Source organism: Thalassophryne amazonica, chromosome 10 (genome assembly GCF_902500255.1).
Source record: "Thalassophryne amazonica chromosome 10, fThaAma1.1, whole genome shotgun sequence".
In the NCBI taxonomy this organism is placed as follows: Eukaryota; Metazoa; Chordata; class Actinopteri; order Batrachoidiformes; family Batrachoididae; genus Thalassophryne; species Thalassophryne amazonica.
In genome coordinates this window covers 2,963,952-2,981,112 of record NC_047112.1, presented here as the reverse complement: position 1 = coordinate 2,981,112, position 17,161 = coordinate 2,963,952, and the positions used below count along the sequence as shown (strand labels likewise).

General features: G+C 46.4%; 1 protein-coding gene across 1 annotated transcript in view; it reads left to right on the top strand.

Annotated features, from left to right (window-relative positions):
* The window catches only part of frem1b (Fras1 related extracellular matrix 1b), a 199,592-nt gene that overhangs the window by 131,038 nt on the left and 51,393 nt on the right, over positions 1-17,161 (top strand). Inside the window, exon 21 of the mRNA XM_034179310.1 lies at positions 1,173-1,317. Within this exon, the coding sequence (XP_034035201.1) occupies positions 1,173-1,317 (145 nt within the window). The remainder of the gene's footprint in view (positions 1-1,172; positions 1,318-17,161) is intronic.

The following is a 17,161-nucleotide window of genomic DNA, read 5'->3' as shown; positions in this document are numbered from 1 at the left end:
TGTCATCAGGTACATTCCAACATTACAGCGTATTTTGCAGCGAGAGCTGGTTTCCTGAATGTAACTGGACCTACTGACTGCACACATGTTGCTATAAAGGCGCTGTCACATGATGAATCTGTTTCTGTTAATAGGAACATTTTTATTCCCTCAATGCGCATTAGGCTGCACAGTGCACGTTGGGGGGGGGGGGGGGGGGGGGGGGGGGGTGAAAACCAGTGTGGTCACATTTGTGCATGTGCACATTCAAATGTTCAAAGGGCCTATTTACATGAAATTGCATATTTGAGTAGGGTGTGGCCAGGGAGGAGTTTGGTGTGTGAATTCATGCCTACGCACACTTTCATACATCTGAAAATATTTGTGCTTATGCCAGATTCAGGGTTTTGGTGTACACCAAATTTTAGTAGAAAGTCCACGTTAGTCTTTGGACATGAGGCCCCTGGTCTTGGCCAAAAGTGTTGTTTAATTTTTTTTTTTAATCTATAGACCATTTTCTCTTCAGAAGAAAGAAACGGCAAAATGGGATTGCAAGGGGATAACATGCTAATGTTAGCATCACTTAGTGATAGGAGGTGCTAACATTAGCACTGCAAAGTGACAGGATGTGCTAACCTTAGCATTGCACAGTGACAGCATTTGCTAATGTTAGCATCGCCCCATGACACGATAGGCTAATGTTAGCATTGCATGTACTTATGTTAATAATGCCCCATGACAGCATGCGCTAATGTTAGCATTGCTCCATGACTGGATCTGATAATGTTAGCATTGTATAGTAACAACATGTGCTAATGTTAGCATTCCTCCGTGGCAGGATGTGCTAATGTTAGCATTGCTCCATGACGTGATGTGCTAAGGCTAGCATTACATAGGAACAGCATTTATAAGAACTGTTTTGTTTGATGTCTGCAGAAATAAAATCAAGAAGCTAAAACCATCAGAAATCATAAAACCATTTATTCGAAGTCCAAAAACCTGATTGTGAGGTTTTAATATTAGTTTAGTTGAACATAAACTTCCTCAAACTCAAAGGCAGATTTTTACACCACAACAAAGATAAACTGGGATTCCATGTCTTGCTCAGTAGCACTTTGGCAAACACACAGGAGTAATGGGCATTCAAGCCCCCGACCCTTTGGTTGGTGAAGAGATGCTCTTTCCCCCCGTAGGTACAAGGATCGCGTACGTGCATGATGACACAGAAACCCTGAAGGATGTCGTGACACTGCGGCTGACAGATGGCATCCACAATGTGCAGAGGACGGCACAGGTCACCGTGCTGCCCGTCAACGATGAGACACCGCAGCTGATCAAGTACACAAACACACACACACACATCATATATATATATATATATATATATATATATATATATAAACACATATACATACTTCTTCTTCTTCTTCTTCCATTAAAGGGCGCCACAGCAGATCAGTCATCTCCATCTCACCCTGTCCTCTGTATCTTTCTCTGTCTCTCCAACCACCTGCATGTCCTCTCTCAGCACATCCATAAACCTCCTCTTTGTCCTCCCTCTTCTCCTCCTGCCTGGTGGCTCCATCCTCAGCATCCTTCTCCCTATATATCCTGGGTCCCTCCTCTGCACATGTCCAAACCATCTCAGTCTCGCCTCTCTGACTTTGTCTCCAAACCGTCCCACCTGAACTGTCCCTCTGATATGTTCATTCCTAATCCTGTCCATTCTCATCACTCCCAACATCAACATCTTCAGCTCCGCCTCCTGTCTTTTTGTTAGTGCCGCCGTCTCTAAGCCGTCCAACATAGCTGGTCTTACTCATAACTGGTTTCATTGTCTTGTCGACTTTCTCCTTCACTCTTGCTGATATTCTTCGGTCACAAATCACTCCTGCCACCTTTCTCCACCCACTCCACCCTGCCTGCACTCTCTTCTTCACCTCTCTACCACACTCTCCATTACTTTGGACAGTCGACCCCAAATATTTAAACGCATCTACTTTCACCACTTCTACTCCTCGTAACTGCACTATTCCATTGGGCTCCCTCTCATTCACACACATGGACTCAGTCTGGTTCCTACTGACTTTCATTCCCCTTCTTTCCAGAGCATATCTCCACCTCTCCAAACTAGACTAAACCTGCTCTCTACATTCACTACAGATCACAATGTCATCTGCAAACATCACAGTCCATGGAGACTCCTGTCTGATCTCATCTGTCATCCTGTCCTTCACCACTGAAAACAAGAAAGGACTGATCCTTGGTGTAATCCCACCTCCACCTTGAATGAGTCTGTCAATCCGCCTGTACATCTAACCGCTGTTGCACCACCCTCACATTCTTCTCTGCCACTCCAGACTTCCACATACAATACCACAGCTCTTCTCTTGGCACCCTGTCATAAGCTTTCTCTAAATCCACAAAGACACAATGTAACTCCTTCTTGTCTTCTCTGTACTTCTCCATCAGTATTCTCAGAGCAAACATTGCATCTGCAGTGCTCTTTCTCAGCATGAACCATATGCTGCTCACAGATCTTTCACCTGTTTTCTAAGCCTAGCTTCTACTACTCTTTCCCTTAATTTCATGCTGTGGCTGATCAACTTTATGCCTCTGTAGTTACTGCAGCTCTGCACATCAGCCTTGTTCTTAAAAATAGTAACCAGTACACTTCGTCTCCACAGGCATCCTTTCACTTTCCAAGATTTTATTAAACAATTTGTTTAAAAACTCCACTGCCATCTCTCCTAGACATTTCCATGCCTCCACTGGAATATCATCTGGACCAACTGCCTTTTCACTCTTCATCTTTTGAGTTATATACACTGAACAAAAATATAAAATCAACACTTTTGTTTTTGCTCCCATTTTTCATGAGCTGAAATCAGAGCTAAACATTTTCGGTATACACAAAAGATGTATTTCTCTCCAATATTGTTCACAAATCTGTCTAAATCTGTGTTAGTGAGCACTTCTCCTTTGCTGAGATAATCCATCCCACCTCACAGGTGTCATATCAAGATGCTGATTAGACAGCATGATTACTGCACAGGTGTGCCTCAGGCTGGCCACAATAAAAGGGCAAATATTGTTGAGAAAGTGTAATGACACGGACCCACAACAGGGGGCGTAAATGAACGGACAATGGATTGAGCCAAAAGATAACAATTTTACTGTTGTGAATGTGCACACAACGAAATACAGACAAACAGAATTTGAAACAGTCAATGTACAAAGGTGACGTGTGGGCAGGCTCGAGGACAGAAGACGTCTGTCCAGAGAAACGCCGGGTCCCACACGATTTCCACTGCCAACAGGTCTGAAGCACACCGGAGCCGCCAAGTTCCCGAGTCCCCAGGTGGCCACCGTCTCCAGCTGTCAGACCTGTTACTGCTGGCAGGAAGCAAGAACAGTTAGGCATGGGGGTTGTGCACACCCAGTAACACAGTCAGCAACAGTTCCTTTATGGTGGGCAAAACACATCCACCTCTGAAAAGGAACACAGTCAAGCAGAGCCTGATCAACTACTTATCACAGCTTGTAGTGAGGAGTGAAGACCGTCACTCTTCCGTCACCCACAAACCCAGCCTCCAGCTGAAGTAGGGAAACAGGTACGCCTGCAAACAGTTCAGAAGCAGTTACGTGCGTTCGGCACAACAACGGCTGAGAGAATTACCTTGTAGGTAGAAGATATCTCGGCATCGAGGTGGAGATACTGCCTGGCTTATATGGTGGTGGTGGTTGATGAGTGACAGCTGGCGTTGACGATGAGTGACAGCTGCCACTCCCAGTTGCTCCTGTGGGGCGGATGCGCCCTCTCATGCCCGAAGCCCGCACTTCAGGCAGGGTGTCCTCTGGTGGTGGGCCAGCAGTACCTCCTCTTCAGCGGCCCACACAACAAATATATATGTACACACGTGTTCAAAGTGTGTGCCTGTCTGTATGTGTGTGTTTTCATAATAAGCCGCTACGTGCGCGCACATGCAGCAAAACTGCTGAAAGTCAAAGGACACCGCTGCTTAAAAGTTTGCAGTGAGCTTTCCCACTACATTTGTCAGACGCAGCCTTTCCAGCAAACTTTAATTTCTTTTTTTCCCCACAACACAACTCTACATGGTGATTTCTGGTTGGATTATCACATAGGATTTATTTATGCCGTTGTTGTTTCCAGCATTCCACCACAGGTTGTAGTCTTGACGCACTGCGCTGCTGCTAAATGCTCCTGGAGGTGAAATTCATGTTTCATATGTTGTCATAGTGAAACAGTTCCACGTCATACATCCAACAGGATTAAATGTGATCAAACAATAATTTGTTTATTACAGCGGTGACATCTGTTCAGCTCTGAGCCTCTGACGTGAGGTGTGACAGTATGCGCAACTGCCCGCCAGCCACCATGGTGTCGCAGATCTGATGGGCACAATATTTCACATTATTTATGTCGCCCATGGGGAGGAATATTATCTGTACGGTGAGGTCTATTATGGATCTAACAGCCTGTCCAGATCTGCAGCGCCATGCGCTGTGCCACACACTGACCCACAGTAGACATGATGCTTCAGTTTGTTTGCTCTGTGTTCACACCACCTGTACATGGATGGCTGCGTGACACATACATATCAACGATCAACGCTTCTTTTGCACTCCAGGGGGGGCAGTGGAGGTGGACATTATAAGTGGCATGGGCAGGTCATGCCGGCAGGGTTTGCCATGCCCGATCCATCTCGAGGTTCCCTCTTAAACGCTCAAACGTTTTGGATCCTGTTTATGCCGCCTTCAGAATATGTAAATTGTGCTTAGATGCCGCTCAGACCGCTGTCAGACAGGTGTCCCACCTTGACGGCGCCCAGAGGGTTTTGAACATGTGCGTCACACTTGGGGCTGCCGGCCAATTTTGACCACTTGTCAATTTCTGCAAGATGGCTGTCAGAGTGTTTTGGAACTGAAATCTGACACTATTTCGGATTCCGATGCAATTCTGCGTGATTCCGGCTATGTGTGACGGGGTATGAGTGTTGGTGGGGACCTTATGACATCATAAAGCAGATTGATGGAGTTAGTGAGAGCCATTATTAGTCACAGTAATGAGTATAATGTGGGTAAGTAACAGCTGTTCCATTTTTGTGATTGGGCCGTGTGACAGACTGGCGTGGTGTCCAGGGTGACCCGCCCTCACACGCTAGTCATTACTTCCAGTTGCCTGTTGGTGTAGAATCAGATTTGATCTAATTTAATCAAATTGATTTAACCAGTTTTTTTGCTTATTTTTGGTGAAGCTGTAATTAATGTTAATGATATAACAATTTTAAATGATGTACTGTGTAATGTGTGTGTGCGTGGGGGGGGGTTGCTGCAGTGAAATCCTGTGGACTGTGACAGGTTCAGATCAGAGGACTGGGTGTGGGACCAGAGAGTGCAGCAGGTCGCTCTGCTGCACCGGTATTTGCATCTTTGACTGGTTTCCTGTGTCACCCACCCACACATACACATGCTGTCCCGTCCCATCCCGTCCCCAAGATCAGCCGCAGCTCTGCTTGGATGCGCTGGCATGGGCCGAGCAGGGGCTTTAAAGGTCAGCAAGGCGGAAGTAACGTAGCCACGCACCAGATGCCGGCCTCCTTGTTTTTGTGCTCCTGCAGGATGGACGTGGCACGTCGTCTCCTACATGGACGTTAGTTCCACATGAGGAAGCAGACAGGACCTGTTTCTGATGTTCCACCGCCCACTGGACAAACCTGCTCCACACAAAGTCCAACTTGTCCTGCTTCTTCTGGAAACCCTCAGTCAGTCAGACGCTTTGGGACCTAACACACTGATCTGGTCCTTGATGAGGTTCTGGTCCAATAATCAGCTTTTATCTGTCTTTAAAGCAAGACGTGTGTGTGTGTGTGTGTGTGTGTGTGTCTTGCATTTTGTCAGATCGGCCTCAGCTTCGAATATGTCTTGCTCATAGCACGATGATGTGCACCCTTTATTATGAAAATTTGGGGAATTCATTTTCAAAGCCTTTATTTTGAAACCTTTATTTTGATTAACATTGTAACATTCGTACTTCCAAGATGGCGCGGCTCACTGATGCACACTCTCACAAGCGCCACTAGCTTAGCTCATGGCGAGCTAAAAGTGGACGCTCTCGTTTTGGCCGAACCTCCAGCCAGTTTCTGGGTAATCTGTGTTAGTACACGCCCACAGCTGATGTGCTTGATGAATTCCTGCACAAAAAGTAGTTCCCAGATAATTGTGACATTTGGCACAAGAACTTGTGTATCTCGTGTTTTTACGCCTAAATGATCGTAAGTCAATACACTCATCCAGTCGCATCTTCTCATGTCAGCAAATTCAGTGCAATTTTGCAAACAACCTGAAAATGGTTTCAAGCGAAAGTAGTCCAACAAACTATCCCACAATGCCAAAATAGCAGAGATGACACTCCAACGAGAGCAGCACTCTGAGCAGGGTGTCACTGATGTTACTGACAACTGCTAAACATCACATAGTTCATGTTGCTCGCACCGTTTCACAACAAAACGCTTAATGCCAGCATCCCAGCAAATGCTTTTACTGTGAAAGGCATGCTGTCAGGGTTCCTTTCGACTGAATTTAACTTGACAACACTGAGGAGACGTTAGCTATAATACTTTTTTTTTTGCCAACACCAACAGATTTCCCACTTTATGTACAACGTTCCAGTAAGTACATGAGCTGAATAATAAAGGATTATTAACCGAGCGAGAGGTCTGTACGGGGAAATATCAGACCGAGGTGTAAGGACGCGCATACTTACAGCCCGGTGTCACCAGAATATACTAGAGGTGGGTGATACTGGGAATTTTGGTATTGATCCGATACCAAGTAAATACAGGCCCACTATCGCCGATATCAATACTGATACCGATACTTTTTCATATTTAAGCTTCATAGATCCAAAGGATCCAAAAGCCCGAGGATAGAATTTCACCAAACATTGTACATGACAACAAAATACTTTATCACAATCAACATTTTTGTTTTAAAAAATATCACTCAACACAACTGAAAACAACATCTCCTGAGGTAGAGAGCTGACAAACCACAATACAATACACAATACAGCTGTTCCGTGCTGTATGACAGACAGAGATTAGACTTTGATGAATCTGCGCGTGCAGCAGTCAGTGCGTGCGGAAGAGAATAAAAGCTTGAGTATCGATCTTTTTACACGAGGATCGTTCAATATCGATACCAGCATTGGTATCGATATTATCGATATTAGGATCGATCTGCCCACCTCTAGAATATACTCTGATTGGCTGAATACCAGTCGGATATTTTCCCATATCCAGCAGTTACCATGATAATCAGTCCACAATGTGTATTTTCATTACAAACCAGGAAGCTAAAAATATGACTAGAAAAGCAAGTTGGACATGAACATACTCCATAAATATCTAAACAGCGTTGTTAAAAACACACAGATTGAAAGTTTACCAGCTCACGAGCGGACCATCTGTTAGCAAGTTCTTCACGGAGGTGAAGAAAGTGAACGAGCTCGACACCATTCAGCTTATTCAGGTGATAGCGAGGTGTAAGGACGTGCGTCCTTACACCTCGGTCTGATATTTCCCCTACAGACCTCTCGCTCGGTTAATAATCCTTTAATATTTGCTGTGAGTTGAAGTTGAAATAAACTGTGTTCAGGAGGTGGTGGACTGACATTTAAATATTCTAAATGTTCTGTTTAATTTTGTGTCTCTAGTAACCTGTTTATTAGTTATCCTTTTATTTTCATATATTGACCCGACTGGTGGTTGGCTCTCACTGCGGTATTGTATCACTTCCTGTTCCGGAGCACAGCGGTGTTTTTCTGTATCTGTTAGCTGTTTAATCTGCGCAGTTAGATTGATCTAGTTAACTAGATAATGATTTGTTTCACAGTGTAATCTTCACGTGCCTTAACTAAAGCACTCCCTCTGCTGAATCACCTCTAAATTATTTACACATTATTCACTTTGTGTGTTTTTAGGAATCCGATAGCTTAGCGCAGCTACTAGCTCTTAGCCGGTTTAGCATGGCGGCTTCTCCTGTCTCTCCCGCACTTTTCTGCTCTGGGTGTGAAATGTTTAGTTATTCCTCGGCCTCCTTTAGCAGTAATGGTACTTGTAATAAGTGTAGCTTATCCGTAGCTTTGGAGGCCAGGCTGGGCGAATTGGAGACTCAGCTCCGCACCTTGGAAAATCCTACAGCTAGCCAGGCCCCTGTAGTCAGTGCGGACCAAGGTAGTTTAGCCGCCGTTAGTTCCCTCCCGACAGATCCCGAGCAGCCGGGAAAGCAGGCCGACTGGGTGACTGTGAGGAGGAAGCGTAGCCCTAAACAGAAGCCCCATATACACCGCCAACCCGTTCACATCTCTAACCGTTTTTCCCCACTCGGTGACACACCCGCTGAGGATCAAACTCTGGTTATTGGCGACTCTGTTTTGAGAAATGTGAAGTTAGCGACACCAGCAACCATAGTCAATTGTCTTCCGGGGGCCAGAGCAGGCGACATTGGTGGAAATTTGAAACTGCTGGCTAAGGCTAAGCGTAAATTTGGTAAGATTGTAATTCACGTCGGCAGTAATGACACCCGGTTACGCCCAATTGAGGTCACTACAATTAATATTGAATCGGTGTGTAACTTTGCAAAAACAATGTCGGACTCTGTAGTTTTCTCTGGGCCCCTCCCCAATCGGACCGGGAGTGACATGTTTAGCCGCATGTCTCCTTGAATTGCTGGCTGTCTGAGTGGTGTCCAAAAAATGAGGTGGGCTTCATAGATAATTGGCAAAGCTTCTGGGGAAACCTGGTCTTGTTAGGAGAGACAGCATCCATCCACTTTGGATGGAGCAGCTCCTCATTTCTAGAAATCTGGCCAATTTTCTTAAATCCTCCAAACCGTGACTATCCAGGGTTGGGACCAGGAAGCAGAGTTGTAGTCTTACACACCTCTCTGCGGCTTCTCTCCCCCTGCCATCCCCTCATTACCCCATCCCCGTAGAGACGGTGCCTGCTCCCAGACCACCAACAACCAGTAAAATCTATTAAGCATAAAAATTCAAAAAGAAAAAATAATATAGCACCTTCAACTGCACCACAGACTAAAACAGTTAAATGTGGTCTATTAAACATTAGGTCTCTCTCTTCTAAGTCCCTGTTAGTAAATGATATAATAATTGACCAACATATTGATTTATTCTGCCTTACAGAAACCTGGTTACAGCAGGATGAATATGTTAGTTTAAATGAGTCAACACCCCCGAGTCACACTAACTGCCAGAACACTCGTAGCACGGGCCGAGGCGGAGGATTAGCAGCAATCTTCCACTCCAGCTTATTAATTAATCAAAAACCCAGACAGAGCTTTAATTCATTTGAATGCTTGTCTCTTAGTCTTGTCCATCCAAATTGGAAGTCCCCAAAACCAGTTTTATTTGTTATTATCTATCGTCCACCTGGTCGTTACTGTGAGTTTCTCTGTGAATTTTCAGACCTTTTGTCTGACTTAGTGCTTAGCTCAGATAAGATAATTATAGTGGGCGATTTTAACATCCACACAGATGCTGAGAATGACAGCCTCAACACTGCATTTAATCTATTGTTAGACTCGATTGGCTTTGCTCAATGTAAATGAGTCCACCCACCACTTTAATCATACCTTAGATCTTGTTCTGACTTATGGTATGGAAAATGAAGACTTAACAGTATTCCCTGAAAACCCCCTTCTGTCTGATCATTTCTTAATAACATTTACATTTACTCTGATGGACTACCCAGTAGTGGGGAATAAGTTTCATTACAGTAGAAGTCTTTCAGAAAGCGCTGTAACTAGGTTTAAGGATATGATTCCTTCTTTATGTTCTTTAATGCCATATACCAACACAGGGCAGAGTAGCTACCTAAACTCTGTGAGTGAGATAGATTATCTCGTCAATAGTTTTATATCCTCATTGAGGACAGCTTTGGATGCTGTAGCTCCTCTGAAAAAGAGAGCCTTAAATCAGAAGTGCCTGACTCCGTGGTATAACTCACAAACTTGCAGCTTAAACCAGATAACCCGTAAGTTGGAGAGGAAATGGCGTCTCACTAATTTAGAAGATCTTCACTTAGCCTGGAAAAAGAGTCTGTTGCTCTATAAAAAAGCCCTCCGTAAAGCTAGGACATCTTACTACTCATCACTAATTGAAGAAAATAAGAACAACCCCAGGTTTCTTTTCAGCACTGTAGCCAGGCTGACAAAGAGTCAGAGCTCTATTGAGCCGAGTATTCCTTTAACTTTAACTAGTAATGGCTTCATGACTTTCTTTGCTAATAAAATTTTAACTATTAGAGAAAAAATTACTCATAACCATCACAAAGACGTATCGTTATCTTTGGCTGCTTTCAGTGATGCCGGTATTTGGTTAGACTCTTTCTCTCAGATTGTTCTGTCTGAGTTATTTTCATTAGTTACTTCATCCAAACCATCAACATGTCTATTGGACCCCATTCCTACCAGGCTGCTCAAGGAAGCCCTACCATTATTTAATGCTTCGATCTTAAATATGATCAATCTATCTTTATTAGCTGGCTATGTACCACAGGCTTTTAAGGTGGCAGTAATTAAACCATTACTTAAAAAGCCATCACTTGACCCAGCTATCTTAGCTAATTATAGGCCAATCTCCAACCTTCCTTTTCTCTCAAAAATTCTTGAAAGGCTAGTTGTAAAACAGCTAACTGATCATCTGCAGAGGAATGGTCTATTTGAAGAGTTTCAGTCAGGTTTTAGAATTCATCATAGCACAGAAACAGCATTAGTAAAGGTTACAAATGATCTTCTTATTGCCTCAGACAGTGGACTCATCTCTGTGCTTGTTCTGTTATACCTCAGTGCTGCTTTTGATACTGTTGACCATAAAATTTTATTACACAGATTAGAGCATGCCATAGGTATTAAAGGCACTGCGCTGCGGTGGTTTGAATCATATTTATCTAATAGATTACAATTTGTTCATGTAAATGGGGAATCTTCTTCACAGATTAAGGTTAATTATGGAGTTCCACAAGGTTCTGTGCTAGGACCAATTTTATTCACTTTATACATGCTTCCCTTAGGCAGTATTATTAGGCGTTGAGTTCCCGTCCAGCAGGCTGTACAACCTCTCACGACCTGAGCACGAATCAATGGAGACCTACATCCGGGACTCGTTAGCTGCCGGGTTGATCCGGAATTCCACCTCCCCGATGGGTGCAGGTTTCTTTTTTGTGGGAAAGAAAGATGGCGGACTTCGTCCATGCATTGATTACAGGGGGCTGAACGAAATCACGGTTCGTAACCGATACCCGTTGCCCTTGTTGGATTCAGTGTTCACGCCCCTGCATGGAGCCCAAATATTCACAAAGCTAGATCTTAGAAATGCGTATCACCTGGTTCGGATCCGGAAGGGAGACGAGTGGAAGACGGCATTTAACACCCCCTTAGGTCACTTTGAGTACCTGGTAATGCCGTTCGGCCTCACCAATGCCCCCGCAACGTTCCAAGCATTAGTTAATGATGTCTTGCGGGATTTCCTGCACCGATTCGTCTTCGTATATCTAGACGATATACTCATCTTTTCTCCGGATCCTGAGACCCATGTCCGGCATGTACGTCAGGTCCTGCAGCGGTTGTTGGAGAACCGGCTGTTTGTGAAGGGCGAGAAGTGTGAGTTTCACCACACTTCTTTGTCATTCCTGGGGTTTATCATCTCTCCCAACTCCGTCGCTCCTGATCCGGCCAAGGTTGCGGCGGTGAGAGACTGGCCCCAACCTACCAGCCGTAGGAAGCTGCAACAGTTCCTCGGCTTTGCAAATTTCTACAGGAGGTTCATTAAGGGCTACAGTCAGGTAGTTAGCCCCCTGACAGCCCTGACCTTGCCAAAAGTCTCCTTCACCTGGTCGGATCGGTGCGATGCCGCGTTCAAGGAGTTGAAACGGCGCTTCTCGTCTGCACCTGTTCTGGTGCAGCCCGATCCTAGTCGCCAGTTTGTGGTTGAAGTGGACGCCTCGGACTCAGGGATAGGAGCCGTGCTATCCCAGAGCGGAGAGACCGATAAGGTCCTTCACCCGTGTGCCTATTTTTCCCGCAGGTTGACCCCGGCCGAACGGAACTATGACGTCGGCAATCGAGAACTCCTTGCGGTGAAAGAGGCTCTTGAAGAGTGGAGACATCTGTTGGAGGGAACGTCCGTGCCATTCATGGTTTTCACTGACCACCGGAACCTGGAGTATATCAGGACCGCCAAGCGGCTGAACCCCAGGCAAGCCCGCTGGTCACTGTTCTTCGGCCGTTTTGACTTCCGGATCACCTACCGCCCCGGGACCAAAAACCAGAGATCGGATGCCTTGTCCCGGGTGCATGAAGACGAAGTCAAAACGGAGTTGTCGGATCCACCGGAACCCATCATCCCGGAGTCCGCTATCAATCAATCAATCAACTTTTTTCTTGTATAGCGCCAAATCACAACAAACAGTTGCCCCAAGGCGCTCCACATTGCAAGGCAAGGCCATACAATAATTATGAAACACAGTCTACGTCTAAAGCAACATAACCAAGGGATGGTCCAGGGTCACCCGATCCAGCCCTAACTATAAGCCTTAGCGAAAAGGAAAGTTTTAAGCCTAATCTTAAAAGTAGAGAGGGTATCTGTCTCCCTGATCTGAATTGGGAGCTGGTTCCACAGGAGAGGAGCCTGAAAGCTGAAGGCTCTGCCTCCCATTCTACTCTTACAAACCCTAGGAACTACAAGTAAGCCCGCAGTCTGAGAGCGAAGCGCTCTAATGGGGTAATATGGTACTACAAGGTCCCTAAGATAAGATGGGACCTGATTATTCAAAACCTTATAAGTAAGAAGAAGAATTTTAAATTCTATTCTAGCATTAACAGGAAGCCAATGAAGGGAGGCCAACACGGGTGAGATATGCTCTCTCCTGCTAGTCCCCGTCAGTACTCTAGCTGCAGCATTCTGAACCAACTGAAGGCTTTTTAGGGAACTTTTAGGACAACCTGATAATAATGAATTACAATAGTCCAGCCTAGAGGAAATAAATGCATGAATTAGTTTTTCAGCATCACTCTGAGACAAGACCTTTCTGATTTTAGAGATATTGCGTAAATGCAAAAAGGCAGTCCTACATATTTGTTTAATATGCGCTTTGAATGACATATCCTGATCAAAAATAACTCCAAGATTTCTCACAGTATTACTAGAGATCAGGGAATGCCATCCAGAGTAACGATCTGGTTAGACACCATGCTTCTAAGATTTGTGGGGCCAAGTACAATAACTTCAGTTTTATCTGAGTTTAAAAGCAGGAAATTAGAGGTCATCCATGTCTTTATGTCTGTAAGACAATCCTGCAGTTTAGCTAATTGGTGCGTATCCTCTGGCTTCATGGATAGATAAAGCTGGGTATCATCTGCGTAACAATGAAAATTTAAGCAATACCGTCTAATAATACTGCCCAAGGGAAGCATGTATAAAGTGAATAAAATTGGTCCTAGCACAGAACCTTGTGGAACTCCATAATTAACTTTAGTCTGTGAAGAAGATTCCCCATTTACATGAACAAACTGTAATCTATTAGACAAATATGATTCAAACCACCGCACTATCGTGGCTACCCTCACCTGGGACGTAGAAAAAAACGTCCGGGAGGCCCTGGCACGGAACCCGGACCCCGGAACTGGGCCGAAGAACAAACTTTACGTCCCACCAGAGGCCAGGGCTGCAGTCCTGGACTTCTGTCACGGCTCCAAGTTCTCCTGTCATCCGGGGGTGCGAAGAACCGTGGCAGTTGTCCGGCAGTGCTTCTGGTGGGCGTCCCTGGAGGCCGATGTCCGGGACTATATCCAGGCCTGCACCACCTGCGCCAGGGGCAAGGCTGACCACCGCAGGGCATCGGGACTGCTCCAGCCGCTGCCTGTACCTCATCGCCCCTGGTCCCACATCGGCCTGGATTTTGTCACGGGCCTCCCGCCGTCCTAGGGCAACACCACCATCCTCACGATAGTGGACCGATTCTCCAAGGCGGCCCACTTCGTGGCCCTCCCAAAGCTCCCTACTGCCCAGGAGACAGCGGACCTCCTGGTCCACCACGTCGTCCGGCTGCATGGGATTCCAACAGACATCGTCTCCGATCGCGGTCCCCAGTTCTCCTCGCAAGTCTGGAGGAGTTTCTGCCGGGAACTGGGGGCCACGGTGAGTCTCTCGTCCGGGTATCATTTTCAGACCAACGGGCAAGCAGAACGGGCCAATCAGGAGGTGGAACAGGCCCTGCGCTGCATGACAGCCGCGCACCCGGCGGCCTGGAGTACCCATTTGGCCTGGATCGAGTATGCCCATAACAGCCAGGTGTCTTCAGCCACCGGCCTCTCCCCTTTTGAGGTATGTCTGGGGTACCAGCCCCTGTTGTTTCCGGTGGTTGAGGGAGAGGTCGGTGTGCCCTCGGTCCAGGCCCACCTGCGGAAGTGCCGTCGGGTGTGTCGCGCCGCCCGTTCTGCTTTGCTAAAGGCCCGGAAGAGGGCAAAGTCCTATGCAGACCGTCGGCGGACCCCGGCCCCTGCGTATCGGCCAGGGCAAGAGGTGTGGTTGTCGACAAAGGACATTCCCCTCCAAGTGGACTCCCCTAAACTGCAGGATCGTTACATCGGTCCCTTCACGATCCTCAAGGTCATCAGTCCAGGCTTCGGCTTCCGGCCTCACTGCGGATCCATCCATGTGTTTTCCATGTGTCCCGGATAAAGCCACATCATACCTCACCCATCTGTACTCCGGGTCCGGCACTGCCTCCTGCCCGGATCATCGATGGCGAGCCGGCTTGGACTGTGCGCCGGCTCTTAGATGTCCGTAGGATGGGCCTGGGCTTCCAGTATTTGGTGGACTGGGAGGGGTACGGACCTGAAGAACGCTCCTGGGTGAAGAGGAGCTTCATCCTGGACCCGGCCCTCCTGGCCGATTTCTACCGCCGCCACCCGGACAACCCTGGTCGGGCGCCAGGAGGCGCCCGTTGAGGGGGGGTCCTGTTGTGTGGGCCGCTGAAGAGGAGGTACTGCTGGCCCACCACCACCAGAGGGCACCCTGCCTGGAGTGCGGGCTCCAGGCACCAGAGGGCGCTGCCGCCTCACAGGAGCAGCCGGGGTGACAGCTGTCACTTATCACCTATGACAGCTGTCACCAATCATCTGATCATCAGTGGTATATCAGCAAGACGACATCTCCACCTCTTCGCCGAGATATCGCTCTACCGAGGAGGTAACGTTCTCAGCCGACTATATTGTCTTCCTGACAGGAATACCTGTTGCTTTGTGTGTTTGGATAACAGATATTGTGTTGTTTTCTTCCGACGAGAGGTGGAGGTGTTTTCCCACCATACGTGTTGCTGGGTGCAAACGCACCCACATCTAACTGTTTTTGTTCCTCGCCAGCAGTACCAGATCCGACAAGCGGAGGCAGTGGCCACCTGGGAGTTCGGGACTTGGCGGCTCCAGTATTCCCGGGGTTCGGTGGCGGAGGAAATCGTGTGGTTCCGGTTCTGCTTTGGACAGACGTCTCTTATCTTCGAGCCTGCCCACGTGACACATTTTGTGAATTGACTTCTTTTCTATTTATTGTAATTCGCCGTGTTTGTTGTGCTTATTCACAACAGTAAAGAGTTGTTATTTGACTTCCTCCATTGTCCGTTCATTTGCGCCCCCTGTTGTGGGTCCGTGTTCCTACACTTTCACAACAGAAACAGCATTAGTGAAGGTTACAAATGATCTTCTTATGGCCTCAGACAGTGGACTCATCTCTGTGCTTGTTCTGTTAGACCTCAGTGCTGCTTCTGATACTGTTGACCATAAAATTTTATTACAGAGATTAGAGCATGCCATAGGTATTAAAGGCACTGCGCTGCGGTGGTTTGAATCATATTTATCTAATAGATTACAATTTGTTCATGTAAATGGGGAATCGTCTTCACAGACTAAGGTTAATTATGGAGTTCCACAAGGTTCTGTGCTAGGACCAATTTTATTCACTTTATACATGGTTCCCTTAGGCAGTATTATTAGACAGCATTGCTTAAATTTTCATTGTTACACAGATGATACTCAGCTTTATCTATCCATGAAGCCAGAGGACACACACCAATTAGCTGAACTGCAAGATTGTCTTACAGACATAAAGACATGGATGACCTCTAATTTCCTGCTTTTAAACTCAGATAAAACTAAAGTTATTGTACTTGGCCCCACAAATCTTCATTCCTACTCTCACCTATGAGGGTTGGGTGATGACTGAAAGAAGTTGATCACGAGTACAAGCGATGAAATGGGCTTCCTCAGGAGGGTGAGAAGTTCAGTCATCTGTGAGGAGCTCGGAGTAGAGTCGCTGCTCCTTTGTGTTGAAAGGAGCCAGCTGAGGTGGTTCGGGCATCTGGTAAGGATACCTCCTGGGCGCCTCCCTAGGGAGGTGTTCTAGACATGTCCATCTGGGAGAAGACCCTGGGGAAGACCCAGGACTAGGTGGCGAGATTATATCTCCACACTGGCCTGGGAACACCTCAGGATCCCCCAGTGGTCAATGTGGCCCAGGAAAGGGAAGTCTGGAGTCCCCTGCTGGAGCTGTTACCACGCGAACTGATCCCGGATAAGCTGTTGAAGATGTATGTTTCAAAGTTCACAGGTTATATATATATATATATATATATATATATATATATATATATACACACACACACACACACACACTGAACAAAAATATAAATGTGCAATAATCCTGCTGTCTAATCAGCATGTTGATGTGTGACATCCGTGAGGTGGGACGGATTATCTCGGCAGAGGAGAAGTGCTCATTAACACAGATTCAGACAGATTTGTGAACAATACTGGATAGAAATAGGTCTTTTGTGTGTATAGAAAATGTTTTAGATCTTTGAGTTCAGGTCATGAAAAATGGGAGCAAAAATAAAATTGATACATTTGATGTTTCGCAGTTGTGAATCTTGCACCGTGTGATGGTCTGTGACTCACACGAGAGGTCGGTTTCAGCAGAGTTCCCGTGTCAGGAACTCAGCACTCACAATGTAAACACACCTCGTGAAGTGTGGACATTGAGACAACATCAGGACACAGCAGACGTTCATCACAGGTGCTCCACCTC